This window comes from Cyclopterus lumpus, chromosome 15 (assembly GCF_009769545.1).
Source record: "Cyclopterus lumpus isolate fCycLum1 chromosome 15, fCycLum1.pri, whole genome shotgun sequence".
Classification (NCBI taxonomy): domain Eukaryota; kingdom Metazoa; phylum Chordata; class Actinopteri; order Perciformes; family Cyclopteridae; genus Cyclopterus; species Cyclopterus lumpus.
Genome location: NC_046980.1, coordinates 1,115,001 through 1,138,953, shown reverse-complemented (window position 1 = coordinate 1,138,953; position 23,953 = coordinate 1,115,001). Strand labels below are relative to the sequence as shown.

Here is a 23,953-nt window from a genome sequence, read left to right as displayed (position 1 = left end):
AAGTCTATGCTTCATGTGTTAAAGCTGCATTCTCTCTCCTGAGCACCAGGGGGCGACTCCTCTGGTTGTATAGAAGTCTATGCTTCATGTGTTAAAGCTGCATTCTCTCTCCTGACCACCAGGGGGCGACTCCTCTGGTTGTATAGAAGTCTAGGCTTCATGTGTTAAAGCTGCATTCTCTCTCCTGACCACCAGGGGTGACTCCTCTGGTTGTATAGAAGTCTATGCTTCATGTGTTAAAGCTGCTTTCTCTCTCCTGACCACCAGGGGGCGACTCCTCTGGTTGTATAGAAGTCTATGCTTCATGTGTTAAAGCTGCATTCTCTCTCCTGACCACCAGGGGGCGACTCCTCTGGTTGTATAGAGGTCTATGCTTCATGTGTTAAAGCTGCATTCTCTCTCCTGACCACCAGGGGGCGACTCCTCTGGTTGTATAGAAGTCTATATAAATGACTCTACTTCTCTTGATGTATTCCCTCAGTAAACATTGTAAACATTAGTTTTTGGTCTCAATCTCTAGTTTCAAGTCTTCTTCAATACAGCGTGATGTTCATTTAGTAAATTATGGTCATTTAGAGTCAAACAGACCATAAAGCAGGGGATGCTTTAGGGGCGGGGCTACAAGGTGATTGACAGGTCTCTACCAGAGACGTATACGGCATCTCTACGTCACTCCTCCTCAGTCCTAATATGGTCACTTCCACAAAATGCTGCTCCATAACATCAGTCGCGTCCTCTTTGTTGGCGTATCAACCCTTCTTCCTCTTCTCTCTCCTCCTCCCTCTTCGCTCCTCTATTGGTCGAGAGGGTATTAACACCTCCTCGTCTCTTCCTGGTTCTGTCTGCCAGGTCGATTGCTGATTGGCTGAAACCTCCAGACACCTGGTTCCTGCTGGATTTCATCAAGCCAGAGTTTCTGCTGCTCAGGGTGTGTGTGTGTGTGTGTGTGTGTGTGTGTGTGTGTGTGTGTGTGTGTGTGTGTTCTTCTTCTCACCTCTCCATAATTTGGTCTCTCTCCACTCAGACTCTTGCTCGTTGCATCATCATGTGGGATGAAATCCTCCCGAATACTGAGTGGGTCAAGAGTAACATACCCCAGGTGAGAACACACACACACACACACAGGACGTTATCGGGCTTCAGTGTCACGGTGACTTGTGAAGCTCTGAGTGTTTCTGTGGTTTTTGATTCAGTCCAGAAAAGTTTTTCCAATCTCTGTTTTTCAAACTCGCCGTTGATCTGAACAAAGTGCAGTTTAACTGAGAACCAGAACCAGGACTGAGAGGGGCAGACTGTCAGACCCTGCTGCAGTAAAATGAGAGTTATTCTAAAGGGACCCTGGTGCTCAGAGACACTACCACTTTAGACCACAGGGGGCGATATAACCAACACTACCACTTTAGACCACAGGGGGCACCAGAACCAACACTACCACTTTAGACCACAGGGGGCACCAGAACCAACACTACCACTTTAGACCACAGGGGGCACCAGAACCAACACTACCACTTTAGTCCACAGGGGGCACCAGAACCAACACTACCACTTTAGACCACAGGGGGCGATATAACCAACACTACCACTTTAGACCACAGGGGGCACCAGAACCAACACTACCACTTTAGACCACAGGGGGCGATATAACCAACACTACCACTTTAGACCACAGGGGGCGATATAACCAACACTACCACTTTAGTCCACAGGAGGCACCAGAACCAACACTACCACTTTAGTCCACAGGGGGCACCAGAACCAACACTACCACTTTAGTCCACAGGGGGCACCAGAACCAACACTACCACTTTAGTCCACAGGGGGCACCAGAACCATCACTACCACTTTAGTCCACAGGGAGCACCAGAACCAACACTACCACTTTAGTCCACAGGGGGCACCAGAACCAACACTACCACTTTAGTCCACAGGGGGCACCAGAACCATCACTACCACTTTAGTCCACAGGGAGCACCAGAACCAACACTACCACTTTAGTCCACAGGGGGCACCAGAACCAACACTACCACTTTAGTCCACAGGGGGCGTCAGAACCAACACTACCACTTTGTCCACATGTTTAAATATCAGAAGGTGCTCAGACAGCCAGTCCCATAATAATCGTGTCTGTAGACTGTTTGCCAGTGTTTGCTCTGTGTTTCAGATCATGAGGGGGACTTTCGACCCTTCAGAAGACATTAACATGGAGACCATGGCGTGAGTATTGAAGCCAAACGCTGGCCTTTCATTGTTAATGTTGAGGCAGCAGGACTGATCGTGGTGTTGGTTTCTCTCAGCCAAGCCCAGGACTACATCACGGCCGGCGCCTGCATGGCTCTGGGTTTACGCTTCGCCGGCTCTGCCAACTCCGATGCCTTCGACTGCCTCTACGAGTTCGCCAGAACATTCATGAAGATCATGTCCTTCGCCGGTACAGCTGCCGTTGTAAGTGTTCGTAGAAAACGCAACTGAGACTAAGCTTATAATTGTGATATTTCATTTAACAATTCACTTTAAACAGATTCAGAGCCCCTCAGAGAAACTATGAAGCCATGATTAACTTGACCAACAGTCACGTGGCTAATATATATATATATATATATATATATATATATATATATAATTTATTTAATTTATATATAAATGTATATATTTATTTAATTTATATATAAATGTATATATTTATTTAATTTATATATAAATGTATATATTAATTTATATATTTTAAATATATATTGTTATATATGTTTAATATATGTATTTTAATATATATATTTTTTATTTATATAGTGAAAAAAACCAGTCCTTAATAAGTCAAATGTGACAAAACCGCCCTGAAACAGCTCTGGGGGTTCAGAGGTTTAAGTACTTGTGATGTTCACAGACATATACATTGACCTGTCTCTCTCTCTCTCTCTCTCTCTCCTCTGTCTGTCTGCCTGCCTGTCTGCCTGTCTGTCCTCTGGTCACTGCAGCAGACGGGTTATTACAACCTGCAGACCGGTCTGTCCATGATTCTGCTGGCCATGTCTATGGTGATGTCCGGCACCGGGAACCTGAAGGTCCTGCAGCTCTGCCGCTTCTTCCACAAGAGGACCGGCGGCGAGATGAACTACGGCTTCCACATGGCTCATCACATGGCACTGGGCCTGCTCTTCCTGGGGGGGGGCCGGTGAGACACTCACACTGTGGGATAGTTTGGATCTTTTGACATTGCAGTGTCTATCATCTGTTGATCACCTAAAGTAGAGGACGTGTCCCCCCCATTGTTCCCCTACATTGGTTCCATGCATTGTTCCCTCACATTGGTTCCATGCATTGTTCCCCTACATTGGTTCCATGCATTGTTCCCTCACATTGGTTCCATGCATTGTTCCCCTACATTGGTTCCATGCATTGTTCCCTCACATTGGTTCCATGCATTGGTGCCCTACATTGGTTCCATGCATTGTTCCCTCACATTGGTTCCATACATTGGTTCCATGCATTGTTCCCCTACATTGGTTCCATGCATTGTTCCCTCACATTGGTTCCATGCATTGTTCCCCTACATTGGTTCCATGCATTGTTCCCTCACATTGGTTCCATACATTGGTTCCATACATTGGTTCCATGCATTGGTGCCCTACATTGGTTCCATGCATTGTTCCCTCACATTGGTTCCATACATTGGTTCCATGCATTGTTCCCCTACATTGGTTCCATGCATTGTTCCCTCACATTGGTTCCATGCATTGTTCCCCTACATTGGTTCCATGCATTGTTCCCTCACATTGGTTCCATACATTGGTTCCATACATTGGTTCCATGCATTGGTGCCCTACATTGGTTCCATGCATTGTTCCCTCACATTGGTTCCATACATTGGTTCCATGCATTGTTCCCCTACATTGGTTCCATGCATTGTTCCCTCACATTGGTTCCATGCATTGTTCCCCTACATTGGTTCCATGCATTGTTCCCTCACATTGGTTCCATACATTGGTTCCATACATTGGTTCCATGCATTGGTGCCCTACATTGGTTCCATGCATTGTTCCCTCACATTGGTTCCATACATTGGTTCCATGCATTGGTGCCCCCCATTGTTCCCCTACATTGGTTCCATGCATTGTTCCCTCACATTGGTTCCATACATTGGTTCCATGCATTGTTCCCCTACATTGGTTCCATGCATTGTTCCCTCACATTGGTTCCATACATTGGTTCCATGCATTGTTCCCCTACATTGGTTCCATGCATTGTTCCCTCACATTGGTTCCATACATTGGTTCCATGCATTGGTGCCCTACATTGGTTCCCTACATTGGTCTCTTTTAGGTTGTTTGAAGTATAATTGTAGGATGTAAGGTTGGGTGAGATTGAGGCTCTTAAACATGCTAAACGGACCGTTTAATTGAAGAGCAGCATCCTCCGTTATTAACCTTCCATGTGAAGTCTGACCCGACTTTATTATAATGGCTCCATTCGCTCAAGCACACACTTCACTTGTGTGGTGACGTCTACGCGGCGTCTCTAAAAACATGTTTCATGTTTTATTGGGAACGCAGAGGGAGAAGGAGACCTCAAGCTCACTTTTTAAACGTTGCAATAAAGAAAACAAACTAAATAAACTCTGCTAGTTGGGCCAGAAGACGCTGTAGAAAAACCTCCCGTACGTCGTCCCACTGATGCGGACTGTTAATAATGTGGTGATGTTTCCGTCTCTTAGATACACGCTCAGCACCTCCAACTCTGCCATCGCCGCTCTGCTGTGCGCCCTGTACCCACACTTCCCTGCTCACAGCACTGACAACCGGTGAGACTGACACACACACACACACACACACACACACACACACACCACCTCAGACATGAGCTAGATATCTGAGTGTTGCTGCTGTTGTTCAGCTACCACCTGCAGGCCCTGCGCCACCTGGCCGTTCTGGCTGCAGAGCCTCGCCTGCTGGTCCCCGTGGACGTGGACTCCCTGAAGCCCTGCTACGCCCTCCTGGAGGTCACCTACAAGGTGAGTCGTCAGGAGGCTATTTAAATATATGTATATATGTATGAAATCAAACAACTAAAGGTATGAATGTAAAGTTTTAGCAGCATCCACTCTCCTAAACTTAGATGAATAAACAAATAAATGGACGAGGGGTTTGTGCAGTTTGTCTGAAATAATATAATAATAGTTTAAGGGATCCTTTGGTTTCTGCTCGTCCTCATTGAGTGTAATTGGGTCATATAATTAGGTTTACTTGGCTCATGTCTTTGGGGGTCATAGACTCATGTCATTGGGGGTCATAGGCTCATGTCATTGGGGGTCATAGGCTCATGTCATTGGGTGCCATTGGCTCATGTCATTGGGTGTCATTGGCTCATGTCATTGGGTGCCATTGGGTGTCATTGGCTCATGTCATTGGGCGTTATTGGATGTCATTGGCTCATGTCATTGGGTGCCATTGGGGGTCATAGGCTCATGTCATTGGGGGTCATATGCTCATGTCATTGGGTACCATTGGCTCATGTCATTGGGTGTCATTGGCTCATGTCATTGGGTGCCATTGGGTGCCATTGGGTGTCATTGGCTCATGTCATTGGGCGTTATTGGATGTCATTGGCTCATGTCATTGGGTGCCATTGGGGGTCATAGGCTCATGTCATTGGGGGTCATAGGCTCATGTCATTGGGGGTCATAGGCTCATGTCATTGGGGGTCATAGGCTCATGTCATTGGGGGTCATAGGCTCATGTCATTGGGGGTCATATGCTCATGTCATTGGGTACCATTGGCTCATGTCATTGGGTGCCATTGGGGATCATAGGCTCATGTCATTGGGTGCCATTGGGGGTCATAGGCTCATGTCATTGGGTGTCATTGGCTCATGTCATTGGGTGCCATTGGGTGTCATAGGCTCATGTCATTGGGTGTCATTGGCTCATGTCATTGGGTGCCATTGGGGGTCATAGGCTCATGTCATTGGGGGTCATAGGCTCATGTCATTGGGGGGTCATAGGCTCATGTCATTGGGGGTCATAGGCTCATGTCATTGGGGGGTCATAGGCTCATGTCATTGGGGGTCATAGGCTCATGTCATTGGGGGTCATAGGCTCATGTCATTGGGGGTCATAGGCTCATGTCATTGGGGGTCATAGGCTCATGTCATTGGGGGTCATAGGCTCATGTCATTGGGTGCCATTGGCTCATGTCATTGGGTGCCATTGGGTGTCATTGGCTCATGTCATTGGGTGCCATTGGGGGTCATGTCATTGGGTCCCATTGGATACGTGGTCTCTCCGTTCTAGCTGCTGAGTGTGTAACTCTTTGTGTGTGTTTGTCGTCATGTCTTCAGGAGACCAAGTGGTACAAGGAGACAACGGTGGAGCTGATGGCTCCCACCATGCTCCCCGAGCTGCACCTCCTCAAACGGGTAACGATGCCCAACGCCGCCCACATGGTATGCAGGTGAATCAAACACACCCTGAGGTCCTAACGAGGTCTTGTCTCTGTGTCCACCTGTCGGTCTCCAGGTGAAGGTGAAGGGGCCGCGGTACTGGGAGCTGTCTGTGGACCTGAGCAGAGAGACACAGCATCTACAGTGAGTGGAGAGACTTCCAGTCACCTGTTCACCAGTTGACACACAATGAAGATTCAATGTTCAGTCAAGCTTTCTCTGATTTGTTGTCACATGACTTTTGGTCTCAGATGAATCAATCATGTTGTCTTAGTTTCACTGAGGAGCTCAGAATTTAATGTTTTTTAAACAATCTGATTTAACTTTATTTATTTGTGGAGAGATTTTAAAAATAAAATGTTTTTGATAAAATATCAACATTTCAAGCCAAGTTTTGGTTACACGTGATGTGTCCAAGGACCGTCAGAAAGATGCAAATCTGATGATAGTGAAGGTTTTTAAAGCTTCTGGCTGATAAACGGTGTATTTTTGGAGATTCTTTTAAATAAAACATTATTTTCAATCCATCAATCCATTCAGTGTTTTTTGGCTTCAGAGGGTTCACAAATAGAAAGCAGGGACAGCTAAATTAATTAATCTTTAACATTTGTTGCATCAGCGATGTTTAGGAACCAGACGACGCTGTTGGAGTAATAATCACCAACAAATGTGCAAAACCAAAAAGGGAAACTTGTGAGGTGTAGAACCCGACAAGCAAAGCATGAGCACACACACGTATTGATGGACAGGTGTGTCCCTCAGGTCCATCCTGTCCAGAGACGGGGTGTTGTACGTTAAGCTGCGGGCCGGCCAGCTGCCCTACAAAGACGACCCTCAGGGCTGGAAGAGCCTGCTGGCCTCCACCGTCAACCACCGCAGCTCTGGAATCAGAGCCTTCAAGGTACACACACATACACACACGTCCCTTCGTCAGCCACGCCATACTCGTATGTAATATATAATATATGTAAACATCTGAAACTGTTTTCATCAAATTTTAATGAATAAATGCATAAAAAAACATTTCATTATTCTAATTCTGTAAATTGTCTTATTTTTCTATATGTGCACATTTCTTTATGAGCAGACCTGCGTTAATGTTTTTGTTACGTTTTGCACTGAATGTAATATAATGTGCTCTAAATATTATGGATTTTATTTGAGTTTATTTAAACTGTTTTCACCCAGCATTATTAACATGTATTTGTAGAGTATATATGTATACATATATATATATACATATATATATATATGTATACATATATGTATATACATACATATATATATATGTATACATACATGTATATACATACATATATATGTATACATATATGTATATACATACATATATATATACATATATATGTATGTGTATGTATATATATATATATATGTATACATACATGTATGTATACATATATGTATGTGTATGTATATATATATATGTGTATGTATGTATGTATATATATATATATATATATATATATATATATATATATATGTATATATATATATATGTATATGTATATATATATAGTGTGTGTGTGTGTATTTCTTTCATGTCCCTCATTCCTTCTCTCATACTTCCTTTCACAAGTTGTTTCACGTGAATAATCGTCCCGTTTCCCACCGTGTGTCCGCAGCCTGAAGCCATCTCCACCTTCACCTCCGAGCCCGCCTTGGTCTCCTTCGCCGAGTTCTTCTGCAAAACGTCCGAAGGAGTTCAACACGTGAGTTTAACGCTCGTTACCTGCAGCCTCCATGTGTTGACTGCTTTACATAAACACGTGTCCACGTAAACATGTGTTCATGTGTCCACGTAAACATGTGTTCATGTGTCCACGTAAACATGTGTTCATGTGTCAACGTAAACATGTGTTCATGTGTCCACGTAAACATGTGTTCATGTGTCAACGTAAACATGTGTTCATGTGTCCACGTAAACATGTGTTCATGTGTCAACGTAAACATGTGTTCATGTGTCAACGTAAACATGTGTTCATGTGTCCACGTAAACATGTGTTCATGTGTCCACGTAAACATGTGTTCATGTGTCCACGTAAACATGTGTTCATGTGTCCACGTAAACATGTGTTCACGTAAACATGTGTTCATGTGTCCACGTAAACATGTGTTCATGTGTCAACGTAAACATGTGTTCATGTGTCCACGTAAACATGTGTTCATGTGTCCACGTAAACATGTGTTCATGTGTCAACGTAAACATGTGTACATGTGTCAACGTAAACATGTGTCCACGTAAACATGTGTCCACGTAAACATGTGTTCATGTGTCCACGTAAACATGTGTTCATGTGTCCACGTAAACATGTGTTCATGTGTCCACGTAAACATGTGTTCATGTGTCCACGTAAACATGTGTCCACGTAAACATGTGTTCATGTGTCCACGTAAACATGTGTTCATGTGTCCACGTAAACATGTGTTCATGTGTCCACGTAAACATGTGTCCACGTAAACATGTGTTCATGTGTCCACGTAAACATGTGTTCATGTGTCCACGTAAACATGTGTCCACGTAAACATGTGTTCATGTGTCCACGTAAACATGTGTTCATGTGTCCACGTAAACATGTGTCCACGTAAACATGTGTTCATGTGTCCACGTAAACATGTGTTCATGTGTCCACGTGAACATGTGTCCACGTAAACATGTGTTCATGTGTCCACGTAAACATGTGTTCATGTGTCCACGTAAACATGTGTTCATGTGTCCACGTAAACATGTGTTCATGTGTCCACGTAAACATGTGTTCATGTGTCCACGTAAACATGTGTTCATGTGTCCACGTAAACATGTGTTCATGTGTCCACGTAAACATGTGTCCACGTAAACATGTGTTCATGTGTCCACGTAAACATGTGTTCATGTGTCCACGTAAACATGTGTCCACGTAAACATGTGTTCATGTGTCCACGTAAACATGTGTTCATGTGTCCACGTAAACATGTGTCCACGTAAACATGTGTTCATGTGTCCACGTAAACATGTGTCCACGTAAACATGTGTTCATGTGTCCACGTAAACATGTGTTCATGTGTCCACGTAAACATGTGTCCACGTAAACATGTGTTCATGTGTCCACGTAAACATGTGTTCATGTGTCCACGTAAACATGTGTTCATGTGTCAACGTAAACATGTGTTCATGTGTCCACGTAAACATGTGTTCATGTGTCCACGTAAACATGTGTTCATGTGTCAACGTAAACATGTGTTCATGTGTCCACGTAAACATGTGTTCATGTGTCCACGTAAACATGTGTTCATGTGTCCACGTAAACATGTGTCCACGTAAACATGTGTCCACGTAAACATGTGTTCATGTGACAACGTAAACATGTGTTCATGTGTCAACGTAAACATGTGTTCATGTGTCCACGTAAACATGTGTTCATGTGTCCACGTAAACATGTGTCCACGTAAACATGTGTTCATGTGTCAACGTAAACATGTGTTCATGTGTCCACGTAAACATGTGTTCATGTGTCCACGTAAACATGTGTCCATGTAAACATGTGTCCACGTAAACATGTGTCCACGTAAATATGTGTTCATGTGTCAACGTAAACATGTGTTCATGTGTCAACGTAAACATGTGTTCATGTGTCCACGTAAACATGTGTTCATGTGTCTTGTAAACATGTGTTCATGTGTCAACGTAAACATGTGTTCATGTGTCCACGTAAACATGTGTTCATGTGTCCACGTAAACATGTGTTCATGTGTCCACGTAAACATGTGTCTGTGTCAACGTAAACATGTGTTCATGTGTCCACGTAAACATGTGTTCATGTGTCCACGTAAACATGTGTCCACGTAAACATGTGTTCATGTGACAACGTAAACATGTGTTCATGTGTCAACGTAAACATGTGTTCATGTGTCCACGTAAACATGTGTTCATGTGTCCACGTAAACATGTGTCCACGTAAACATGTGTTCATGTGTCAACGTAAACATGTGTTCATGTGTCCACGTAAACATGTGTTCATGTGTCCACGTAAACATGTGTCCACGTAAACATGTGTCCACGTAAATATGTGTCCACGTAAATATGTGTTCATGTGTCAACGTAAACATGTGTTCATGTGTCAACGTAAACATGTGTTCATGTGTCCACGTAAACATGTGTTCATGTGTCCACGTAAACATGTGTTCATGTGTCAACGTAAACATGTGTTCATGTGTCCACGTAAACATGTGTCCACGTAAACATGTGTCCACGTAAACATGTGTTCATGTGACAACGTAAACATGTGTTCATGTGTCAACGTAAACATGTGTTCATGTGTCCACGTAAACATGTGTTCATGTGTCCACGTAAACATGTGTCCACGTAAACATGTGTTCATGTGTCAACGTAAACATGTGTTCATGTGTCAACGTAAACATGTGTTCATGTGTCCACGTAAACATGTGTTCATGTGTCCACGTAAACATGTGTCCATGTAAACATGTGTCCACGTAAACATGTGTCCACGTAAATATGTGTTCATGTGTCAACGTAAACATGTGTTTATGTGTCAACGTAAACATGTGTTCATGTGTCCACGTAAACATGTGTTCATGTGTCTTGTAAACATGTGTTCATGTGTCCACGTAAACATGTGTTCATGTGTCCACGTAAACATGTGTCCACGTAAACATGTGTTCATGTGTCAACGTAAACATGTGTTCATGTGTCCACGTAAACATGTGTTCATGTGTCCACGTAAACATGTGTCCACGTAAACATGTGTCCACGTAAATATGTGTTCATGTGTCAACGTAAACATGTGTTCATGTGTCAACGTAAACATGTGTTCATGTGTCCACGTAAACATGTGTTCATGTGTCTTGTAAACATGTGTTCATGTGTCAACGTAAACATGTGTTCATGTGTCCACGTAAACATGTGTTCATGTGTCCACGTAAACATGTGTTCATGTGTCAACGTAAACATGTGTTCATGTGTCCACGTAAACATGTGTTCATGTGTCCACGTAAACATGTGTTCATGTGTCAACGTAAACATGTGTTCATGTGTCAACGTAAACATGTGTTCATGTGTTCACGTAAACATGTGTTCATGTGTCCACGTAAACATGTGTCCACGTAAACATGTGTTCATGTGTCAACGTAAACATGTGTTCATGTGTCCACGTAAACATGTGTTCATGTGTCTTGTAAACATGTGTTCATGTGTCAACGTAAACATGTGTTCATGTGTCCACGTAAACATGTGTTCATGTGTCCACGTAAACATGTGTCTGTGTCAACGTAAACATGTGTTCATGTGTCCACGTAAACATGTGTTCATGTGTCCACGTAAACATGTTTACACCGTCACACGCCCAGTGAACGTGACGGGTCATGTGACAGGAAACCGCTACTCCCATTAGGATTACAGACTTTTCTTTTGGTGAAGATGTTGAATTAAATGCGTCCGTCGTGTGTCTGTGTTGGCAGAGAGACGACACGCTGCTGCTGTTCTCGGCCATGTTGTATGAATGCGTGACGCAGGAATGCCCAGAGATGCTGCCCACCTACATCGCCATAGAGCAGGTAAGAAAAAAGAACACCTTTTAAACACATGTAGAGGTCCAAACTGAGGGTAACTCGCGGGCACCATCTCCCAGGCGGTGGGCGCTCTGCGTCGGGCCGACCTGCAGCAGACCTTCCCCCTGTGGCAGATGCGCCTGGTGGTGGAGCTGTGGGACAGCCGGGTGCAGCGCGGTCCGGCCAACCGCCACGACGCGCTGCTCACCTCCGAGTTCCTGCCTGTCATGAAGAACATGGTGGACGCGGTGCTGGACCGCTGGCTCACAGGTGAGAAGGAGGAGGAGGAGGAGGAATGACATAGAGACGCCATATACGTCTCTGCTGTCAATCACCTTGTAGCCCCGCCCCTAAAGCATCCCCTGCTTTATGGTCTGTTTGACTCTAAATTACCATAATTTACTAAATGAACATCACGCTGTATTGAAGAAGACTTGAAACTAGAGATTGAGACCAAAAACTAATGTTTACAATGTTTACTGAGGGAATACATCAAGAGAAGTAGAGTCATTTATATAGACTTCTATACAACCAGAGGAGTCGCCCCCTGGTGGTCAGGAGAGAGAATGCAGCTTTAACACATGAAGCATAGACTTCTATACAACCAGAGGAGTCGCCCCCTGGTGGTCAGTAGAGAGAATGCAGCTTTAACACATGAAGCATAGACTTCTATACAACCAGAGGAGTCGCCCCCTGGTGGTCAGTAGAGAGAATGCAGCTTTAACACATGAAGCATAGACTTCTATACAACCAGAGGAGTCGCCCCCTGGTGGTCAGGAGAGAGAATGCAGCTTTAACACATGAAGCATAGACTTCTATACAACCAGAGGAGTCGCCCCCTGGTGGTCAGTAGAGAGAATGCAGCTTTAACACATGAAGCATAGACTTCTATACAACCAGAGGGGTCGCCCCCTGGTGGTCAGGAGAGAGAATGCAGCTTTAACACATGAAGCATTGACTTCTATACAACCAGAGGAGTCGCCCCCTGGTGGTCAGGAGAGAGAATGCAGCTTTAACACATGAAGCATGGACTTCTATACAACCAGAGGAGTCGCCCCCTGGTGGTCAGGAGAGAGAATGCAGCTTTAACACGTGAAGCATAGACTTCTACACAACCAGAGGAGTCGGCCCCTGGTGGTCAGGAGAGAGAATGCAGCTTTAACACATGAAGCATGGACTTCTATACAACCAGAGGAGTCGCCCCCTGGTGGTCAGGAGAGAGAATGCAGCTTTAACACATGAAGCATGGACTTCTATACAACCAGAGGAGTCGCCCCCTGGTGGTCAGGAGAGAGAATGCAGCTTTAACACATGAAGCATGGACTTCTATACAACCAGAGGAGTCGGCCCCTGGTGGTCAGGAGAGAGAATGCAGCTTTAACACATGAAGCATTGACTTCTATACAACCAGAGGAGTCGCCCCCTGGTGGTCAGGAGAGAGAATGCAGCGTTAACACACTATACAACCAGAGGAGTCGCCCCCTGGTGGTCAGGAGAGAGAATGCAGCTTTAACACATGAAGCATAGACTTCTATACAACCAGAGGAGTCGCCCCCTGGTGGTCAGGAGAGAGAATGCAGCTTTAGTTGCCACACACACACACACACACACACACACAGAGTGAAACAAGCTTCAGGAATGTTTCCGTCCTCCATGTTGAATCTCCTCTCAGTGACGAAGAGGAGATTCAACATGAAGGAAGAACTCTCTCATCATAATTAGTGTTATTATAAGAATGAATAACGAATATTGGACCTGATGAAGTAGCTGTTCATCATAATAAAATATCATGTCTGCTAGCGTAGCATTTTGTGTGTGTCAGTGTTAGAACATAAATAAAGCTACACACACACACTCAGATTGTGTGTTTTCTCTCCCAGACAACAGCTGCGTGTTGAGGAGCTACATGAGGGGCGAGGCCCTCCCTGAGGCCGCACGGTCCATCATGCTGGCCAGCTTCCTGGTGTACCGCTCCATCCCCAGTCTGAAGAACACACACGCACAGCTGGAGGGTGAGAGAACTTTACCTTTACCTTTAGCTCTAACTTTACCTCTAACTTTACCTTTAGCTCTAACTTTACCTCTAACTTTACCTTTATCTCTAACTTTACCTTTAGCTCTAACTTTACCTCTAACTTTACCTTTACCTCTAACTTTACCTTTAGCTCTAACTTTACCTCTAACTTTACCTTTATCTCTAACTTTACCTTTACCTCTAACTTTACCTTTAGCTCTAACTTTACCTTTAGCTCTAACTTTACCTCTAACTTTACCTTTACCTCTAACTTTACCTTTAGCTCTAACTTTACCTTTATCTCTAACTTTACCTCTAACTTTACCTTTATCTCTAACTTTACCTTTAGCTCTAACTTTACCTCTAACTTTACCTTTACCTTTAGCTCTAACTTTACCTCTAACTTTACCTTTAGCTCTAACTTTACCTCTAACTTTACCTTTATCTCTAACTTTACCTTTAGCTCTAACTTTACCTCTAACTTTACCTTTACCTCTAACTTTACCTTTAGCTCTAACTTTACCTCTAACTTTACCTTTATCTCTAACTTTACCTTTACCTCTAACTTTACCTTTAGCTCTAACTTTACCTCCAACTTTACCTTTATCTCTAACGTTACCTTTACCTCTAACTTTACCTTTAGCTCTAACTTTACCTCTAACTTTACCTTTATCTCTAACTTTACCTTTACCTCTAACTTTACCTTTAGCTCTAACTTTACCTCTAACTTTACCTTTATCTCTAACTTTACCTTTAGCTCTAACTTTACCTTTAGCTCTAACTTTACCTCTAACTTTACCTTTATCTCTAACTTTACCTTTAGCTCTTACTTTACCTCTAACTTTACCTTTACCTCTAACTTTACCTCTAACTTTACCTTTAGCTCTAACTTTACCTTTATCTCTAACTTTACCTTTACCTCTAACTTTACCTTTAGCTCTAACTTTACATCTAACTTTACCTTTATCTCTAATTTTAACTTTACCTCTACCTTCAACTTTACCTTTACCTCTACCTTTACATATACCTCGTTATTTACCTCTACATTTACCTTTATCTGTACCTCTACATTTACCTTTACCTGTACCTCCACATTTACCTCTACATTCACCTTTACCTGTACCTCTACATTCACCTTTACCTGTACCTCTACATTTACATGTAGCTTTACATTTACCTTTACCTGTACCTCTATATGTACCTGTACCTCTACATTTACCTTTACCTGTACCTCTAAATTTACCTTTACCTGTACCTCTACATTCACCTGTACCTCTACATTTACCTTTACCTGTACCTGTACCTCTACTTTTACCTTTACCTCTACATTTACCTTTAACTGTACCTCTATATGTACCTGTACCGCTACATTTACCTTTACCTGTACCTCTACATTCACCTGTACCTCTACATTTACCTTTACCTCTACTTTTACCTTTACCTGTACTTCTACATTTACCTTTACCTCTACATTTACCTTTACCTATACCTCTACATTTACATGTAGCTTTACATTTACTTGTACCTTTACCTTTACCTCTACATTTACCTTTACCTGTACTTCTACATTTACCTGTACCTGTACCTTTACCTCTACATTTCGCTTTACCTGTACCTCTACCTCTACATTTACCTTTACCTGTACCTCTACATTTACCTGTACCTGTACCTCCACATTTACCTCTACATTTACCTTTACCTCTACATTTCGCTTTACCTCTACCTCTACATTTACCTTTACCTGTACCTCTACATTTACCTGTACCTGTACCTCCACATTTACCTCTACATTTACCTTTACCTCCACATTTACCTCTACATTTACCTTTACCTCTACATTCACCTTTACCTGTACCTCTACATGTACCTGTACCTCCACATTTACCTCTACATTTACCTGTACCTGTACCTCCACATTTACCTCTACATTTACCTGTACCTGTACCTCTACATTTACCTGTACCTGTACCTCCACATTTACCTCTACATTTACCTGTACCTGTACCTCTACATTTACCTGTACCTGTACATTTACCTTTACATGTACCTTTACCTGTACCTCTACATTTACCTGTGCCTCTACCTGTACCTGTCCCTCTACATTTACCTTTACCTGTCCCTCTACATTTACCTGTCCCTCTACATTTACCTGTCCCTCTACATTTACCTTTACCTCTACATTTACCTGTCCCTCTACATTTACCTTTACCTGTCCCTCTACCTTTACCTTTACCTGTCCCTCTACCTTTACCTTTACCTGTCCCTCTACATTTACCTTTACCTGTACCTCTACATTTACCTTTACCTGTCCCTCTACATTTACCTGTCCCTCTACATTTACCTTTACCTGTCCCTCTACATTTACCTTTACCTCTACATTTACCTGTCCCTCTACCTTTACCTGTCCCTCTACATTTACCTTTACCTGTCCCTCTACCTTTACCTGTCCCTCTACATTTACCTTTACCTGTCCCTCTACCTTTACCTTTACCTGTCCCTCTACATTTACCTGTCCCTCTACCTTTACCTTTACCTGTCCCTCTACATTTACCTTTACCTGTCCCTCTACATTTACCTGTCCCTCTACCTTTACCTTTACCTGTCCCTCTACCTTTACCTTTACCTGTCCCTCTACATTTACCTTTACCTGTCCCTCTACATTTACCTTTACCTGTCCCTCTACATTTACCTTTACCTGTACCTCTACATTTACCTTTACCTGTACCTTTAACCCCCTGCAGGCTGCAGCTCTCTGGGGGACTTGTTGTGGCGCAGCAGCCGGTTGCGGATCCCCCTCAGAGACGTGCTGAGGCTGGTTCCCGTCCTGCTGGGCTCCGGGTCCGGACCCCTCGGCCCGTCGGGTCTCCCCCTGCAGGCCTTCTGACCCGAGCAGCGCCCCCTACCTGCAGCAGGCGGGACGACCGGGAGACGAACTGTCCTCATAGAAAATATGAGACTTTTGTGACATGATATTTCTGTTTAGGTTGTTGTTTTTACACACAAAGAGAGAAGTACTTGTACTACTCATGACTGTGTACTCGTGTACTGCTGTGTGTAATCAGGACGTCACCCTCCAGATGGAAGGTGAACTTCCTGTTTGAGGTGTTTCTCTGCTAATAAAACATGAACTTATACTTCAACATAACTTCTGCTCTCAGGGTAGGAAACGTGTCTGTAAACTGAACCAGATCATAAAAACAACGATGAAACGAATGAATGAGAAGTATTCGCCTCACAGAAGCACAAGCTCTCTCTTAAAGGGGCGGTAGCAATGTGCTGAAGCTGTATTCTGTGCTTTATTTTTATAATACATACTAATAATAAAATAATACAATAATCTTAAACAGGTAATCGGAGGAGAGGAAACGGACACAGGAAGGTGTGTTTGTGTTCCTGAATATTATAAAATGATGTTTTGGGGAGAAATTAAAATCCCTCCCAGATTTCTTGCTTCGAGTGTTTTTTAGTTTGATGTTTGAGTTTTTTCCTGGTGGCGAGTTCACGAAAACACGGATTATTGTGTCTCCAGAGAGAAGCAGCTGATGATACTTCAGTGTGTGTTGAGCATGCGTGGTGCATCAGAGAGGGGCGGGGCTGACAGGTGGGTGTGACTACAAAAAATAAGACATGATTTCCCTGAACGTCTCGCGGTCCCCTTTTAGTATGAATGGTGCAGCAGTTTGAGACAGACAGACAGACAGACAGGCAGGCAGAGAGACAGGCAGACAGGCAGGCAGGCAGGCAGAGAGACAGGCAGACAGACAGACAGGCAGGCAGACAGACAGACAGGCAGGCAGACAGACAGGCAGACAGACAGGCAGGCAGGCAGAGAGACAGACAGACAGACAGGCGTGGGGACACTAACATGTTCAGTGAAGGGCAGCTGGAGGCCTCCAGTTGAAGAAGAAGAAGGTGAGTCTGGTTTTCTCATGAACTGAACTTCTCTGATAAAACTTTAACTGCATTGAAGTCATTTAGTGCAGCGGGTTGCAGAGCGGGAGGAAGTGGAAGAGGAAGTAACCCCCTCTTCCTCTTCCACTTCCTCTTCTGTTCACACAAGTTACTGAATGACTCTTAATTCTTCTTTACCCGTGAACGCACCACCCGCTGCCGCTCATATTAATATCAATGCGACTTGCTGGAACTCTTTATTTTGGTGAAGTGGTTGTTGAGCGTCAGTGCTGCGTTCAGGGTCTGTCGGAAACTCGAGTACAACTAACTGGTTGTGATTGTGAGTGAAACTAAATGATGAGCGACTTGTCCCTGAAACATGAATATGAGTTCTAGAAGTTGTTCCTTCAACACAAATCAACAACTCTGTTTACAGAATGCAGTTATTATGTTTTATTTAGTAGTATATGTGTGTAGTAGTGTGTGTGTGTGTGTGTGTAGTAGTAGTGTGTGTGTAGTTTTGTGTGCGTGTAGTAGTGTGTGTGTGTAGTGTGTGTCTAGTAGTATTGTGTGTGTGTGTGTGTGTGTGTGAGTTTCATCATGAGTGACTCGGGGTTTCCCTGCCCCCGTTTTGTGTGTGTGTGTGTGTGTGTGTGTGTGTGTGTGTGTGTGTGAGACAAGTCTTTTCACCTGATTTTTGTTTTTTTTGTATCTTTGTGCTTCACATGCTTTTATTTTATTGAGCTACAGCGACTCCCTGAAGAGAAGGTCAAAGGTCACCGCCACGATGTTTCAATGTGACTTCATGACCAAATAGGAGTTTAACAAACTTAGATTATGACGTGAGTGAACGAGGAGCCTCGAGGCATTCACAGGTGGAGGTCGCCACCTAGTGGACACGCACACACACACACGCACGCACACACACACACAATACTACTACACGCACACACACACACACACACACACACACACAATACTACTACACGCACACACACACACACACACAATACTACTACACGCACACACACACACACACACACACAATACTACTACGCACACACACACGCACTCTCTTTTTCGTTTGAAGAAGACGACCAAACCTGAACCCTGTTTCTAGGTGTTTTCACAGGTGCATTCTGGGTGCAGTAGTTCAGTGGTTTAATGTAGATATCTGTCAGTAGTTATTGAAGTGCTGTGTTTTCTGACTTTGTCAAACAATATATTTATATAATATATATGTATATTAATATTTTATAAATTGTAGGTTTAATTACAGGTACTTTGAAGGACTGTGGTAAAGACCATTGATACTATCTAGAAGAGGTACTAACTAAAGGTACTACTATGAAGGACTGTGGTACATGTTAGTAAAGACCATTGATACTATCTAGAAGAGGTACTAACTAAAGGTACTACTATGAAGGACTGTGGTACATGTTAGTAAAGACCATTGATACTATCTAGAAGAGGTACTAACTAAAGGTACTACTATGAAGGACTGTAGTACATGCTAGTAAAGACCATTGATACTATCTAGAAGAGGTACTAACTAAAGGTACTACTATGAAGGACTGTAGTACATGCTAGTAAAGACCATTGATACTATCTAGAAGAGGTACTAACTAAAGGTACTACTATGAAGGACTGTAGTACATGTTAGTAAAGACCATTGATACTATCTAGAAGTGGTACTAACTAAAGGTACTACTATGAAGGACTGTAGTACATGCTAGTAAAGACCATTGATACTATCTAGAAGTGGTACTAACTAAAGGTACTACTATGAAGGACTGTAGTACATGTTAGTAAAGACACATTGATACTATCTAGAGGAGGTACTAACTAAAGGTACTACTATGAAGGACTGTAGTACATGCTAGTAAAGACCATTGATACTATCTAGAAGAGGTACTAACTAAAGGTACTACTATGAAGGACTGTGGTACATGGCCTGTTAGTAAAGACCATTGATACTATCTAGAAGTGGTACTAACTAAAGGTACTACTATGAAGGACTGTGGTACATGTTAGTAAAGACCATTGATACTATCTAGAAGAGGTACTAACTAAAGGTACTACTATGAAGGACTGTGGTACATGTTAGTAAAGACCATTGATACTATCTAGAAGAGGTACTAACTAAAGGTACTACTATGAAGGACTGTGGTACATGTTAGTAAAGACCATTGATACTATCTAGAAGAGGTACTAACTAAAGGTACTACTATGAAGGACTGTGGTACATGGCCTGTTAGTAAAGACCATTGATACTATCTAGCAGAGGTACTAACTAAAGGTACTACTATGAAGGACTGTGGTACATGTTAGTAAAGACCATTGATACTATCTAGAAGAGGTACTAACTAAAGGTACTACTATGAAGGACTGTGGTACATGTTAGTAAAGACCATTGATACTATCTAGAAGAGGTACTAACTAAAGGTACTACTATGAAGGACTGTGGTACATGGCCTGTTAGTAAAGACCATTGATACTATCTAGAAGTGGTACTAACTAAAGGTACTACTATGAAGGACTGTGGTACATGGCCTGTTAGTAAAGACCATTGATACTATCTAGAAGTGGTACTAACTAAAGGTACTACTATGAAAGACTGTGGTACATGTTAGTAAAGACCATTGATACTATCTAGAAGAGGTACTAACTAAAGGTACTACTATGAAGGACTGTGGTACATGGCCTGTTAGTAAAGACCATTGATACTATCTAGAAGTGGTACTAACTAAAGGTACTACTATGAAGGACTGTAGTACATGCTAGTAAAGACCATTGATACTATCTAGAAGTGGTACTAACTAAAGGTACTACTATGAAGGACTGTAGTACATGCTAGTAAAGACCATTGATACTATCTAGAAGTGGTACTAACTAAAGGTACTACTATGAAGGACTGTAGTACATGCTAGTAAAGACCATTGATACTATCTAGAAGTGGTACTAACTAAAGGTACTACTATGAAGGACTGTAGTACATGTTAGTAAAGACCATTGATACTATCTAGAAGAGGTACTAACTAAAGGTACTACTATGAAAGACTGTGGTACATGTTAGTAAAGACCATTGATACTATCTAGAGGAGGTACTAACTAAAGGTACTACTATGAAGGACTGTGGTACATGTTAGTAAAGACCATTGATACTATCTAGAAGAGGTACTAACTAAAGGTACTACTATGAAGGACTGTGGTACATGGCCTGTTAGTAAAGACCATTGATACTATCTAGAAGTGGTACTAACTAAAGGTACTACTATGAAGGACTGTAGTACATGCTAGTAAAGACCATTGATACTATCTAGAAGTGGTACTAACTAAAGGTACTACTATGAAGGACTGTAGTACATGCTAGTAAAGACCATTGATACTATCTAGAAGAGGTACTAACTAAAGGTACTACTATGAAGGACTGTAGTACATGTTAGTAAAGACCATTGATACTATCTAGAAGAGGTACTAACTAAAGGTACTACTATGAAGGACTGTAGTACATGTTAGTAAAGACCATTGATACTATCTAGAAGAGGTACTAACTAAAGGTACTACTATGAAGGACTGTAGTACACCTACTTGTATGTTTATCTTTAGAACTTCTTCGGTGTATTTATATATATATATATATATATATATATTCATATTCACGCTGAGCTTCACTCAGCTCGCTGCCTGATTGGTTGGCGGGTGTCAGCTTGAAGTATTGATCAGCTTATTGATCAGCTTTGAGAAAACAATGAAGGAGAGCAGTGGCATGCTAACCACTGACCCACAGTCGCCCCACGACATCAGGTGGATTTACCTGAAAAGGTTCTTTGGACGTAACAAAGAAAGTTGCCTCAGCTGTTCCTGGAGGTTGGATCACTGCACACTAGCTAACATAGCTAGAAGAAGCTAACCTCAGTGCTGGCTAGCAGTTTAATCTGCATTAACATTAGCTGCTTTGCTAATTTAGTCTTCTGGCTACATAGCTAGCTCAACACCACTGTTGATAAACATTGTGTAACCTTGACGTTGCTATACGCCATTGTTCATGAGAATTGTTGATAAACGTCATTGTTGATTAACGTTGACGTTGCTAACATCATTGTTGATAAACATTGTGTAACTTTGACGTGGCTAACATCATTGTTGATAAACATTGTGTAACTTTGACGTTGCTAACATCATTGTTGATGAGCATTGTTGATAAACGTCTCGTTCCATTTCACAACGTTAACCTTCTGCGTCTCGATTCTACGGAATAACTTCTGAATACATTTCTGTAATTTAAAGAAACGGAGACATTGTCGGACAGAAACATGCATAAGTTGACGTCTCAGTGTTGCAGCAACCTGCTGTTGCTTTAAGAGCTGCATCTCATCTGACTGGTTTTCCATCAGAGGCCTTTTGTTGTCTTGATATTTATGATCTATACGCGGTATCGGTTTCCAGATATGGTCACAAACACACACACCTATACCCCACCTCCATTTACGGTAAGTGTGTGTGTATTTGTTGCCGCCCGTGGGCGATGAAGTGATGCAGGTATCGCGTCGCTGTGCATCTCCACCACTGAGCGAGACCGAGAGCAGTGCAGCGTGGGTAGGCGGGGGAGGGCTGCGACAGAGATGACTCAGCGCTCTGTTGCCGGGTAGAGAAGCATTAAACGCTCTCCCACCCCCGAACATTTAGAAGGAACAGTCAGTGATGCAGCTGTCAATCACAGCCCCCAAAACACTTTTTAAACCGGCCACCGGTTTGATTATTTACTTGAAGTGTTTTACAGAAACCAGGTGACGAGAAACGAGGACACACCTGGAACAGATGTTAAAGTCCTCTGTAGTACCGGGTTCAGGTCACTTGAAGTTAAAACCGGTAACTTTTAAAGCCAACTTCCACAAACAATTCAAACCAAACACATGGGGATAAAAAACCTTTGGTGGTCTGGTTTAAAAGAGGCACCGAAGCGGAGCCCTGTGGGACGCCTCCGTAGATGAAACCGGTTCATAGTTGATCAGCTTATTGTGTTCTGGTCTTGGTTTTAATGAAATGAACCCGTTGAGGCTCTGGAGGTCGGCTTTGGAGGTCGGCTCAGCTTTGGAGGTCGGCTCAGCTTTGGAGGTCATCATGTGGTCAAACATTTCCTCTTCAACCAAAATATGTGAATGCTTGGATTTGAAGACATGAGGATGCTCCAGGATGATGTAAAACTTTAAATACGAATAAATAAATCGTGTACCGGCTCTTTAATCGCATTGAGATGAATATTTTTGGTTCCACCAGTAAAACAAATCTAAAGAATCACAGCTTTATATTGAGCTGTCAGATAAAACACACATTTATGAAGCTTTTTAATTGATGTCACGTTGAGGTGCTTTATTCTCTATTAGCGTGAAGCATTAATATGCAGTAACACAACCACCGAGCAGCTGATCTGGAGCCTTCCTGTTGCGTCTTCTTCCTCAGCCAATCAAAACTCTTAAAAGTTCAGATTGAGTTTGATAAATTCACGATGATGTCACCACATCGTGTTCTGGAGGGTTTGTTAGAATAGATTGTATAACATGTTATATACATATTATTACATGTTATATACATTATATTACATGTTAAATACATTATATTACATGTTAAATACATTATATTACATGTTAAATACATATTATTACATGTTATATACCTATTATTGCATGTTATATACATATTGCATGTTATATACATTATATTACATGTTATATACATATTATTACATGTTATACACATTATATTACATGTTATATACATTATATTACATGTTAAATACATATTATTGCATGTTATATACTTATTACATGTTATATACATTATATTACATGTTATATAAATTATATTACATGTTAAATACATTATATTACATGTTAAATACATATTATTACATGTTATATACATATTACATGTTATATACATATTATTACATGTTATACACATTATATTACATGTTATATACATTATATTACATGTTATATACATTATATTACATAGACATTTTATAACATGTTATAATACATATTATTACA

At 42.2% G+C, this 23,953-nt stretch overlaps 1 protein-coding gene across 3 annotated transcripts in view; it reads left to right on the top strand.

Annotated features, from left to right (window-relative positions):
* Positions 1-17,452, top strand: part of anapc1 (anaphase promoting complex subunit 1) — a 49,066-nt gene extending 31,614 nt beyond the window's left edge. For 2 of the 3 annotated variants that reach the window (XM_034551540.1, XM_034551538.1), the window contains 15 exons: positions 850-928; positions 1,025-1,099; positions 2,162-2,214; positions 2,295-2,442; positions 2,973-3,169; positions 4,709-4,795; positions 4,888-5,005; positions 6,332-6,409; positions 6,510-6,577; positions 7,196-7,334; positions 8,077-8,163; positions 11,906-12,001; positions 12,076-12,265; positions 13,876-14,007; positions 16,751-17,452. In XM_034551540.1, the coding sequence (XP_034407431.1) occupies positions 850-928; positions 1,025-1,099; positions 2,162-2,214; positions 2,295-2,442; positions 2,973-3,169; positions 4,709-4,795; positions 4,888-5,005; positions 6,332-6,409; positions 6,510-6,577; positions 7,196-7,334; positions 8,077-8,163; positions 11,906-12,001; positions 12,076-12,265; positions 13,876-14,007; positions 16,751-16,893 (1,690 nt within the window). In that variant the 3' untranslated portion in view covers positions 16,894-17,452. The remainder of the gene's footprint in view (positions 1-849; positions 929-1,024; positions 1,100-2,161; positions 2,215-2,294; positions 2,443-2,972; positions 3,170-4,708; positions 4,796-4,887; positions 5,006-6,331; positions 6,410-6,509; positions 6,578-7,195; positions 7,335-8,076; positions 8,164-11,905; positions 12,002-12,075; positions 12,266-13,875; positions 14,008-16,750) is intronic. The other variant, XM_034551539.1, reaches the window with a different exon arrangement.
* Positions 17,453-23,953: the final 6,501 nt, after the last annotated feature.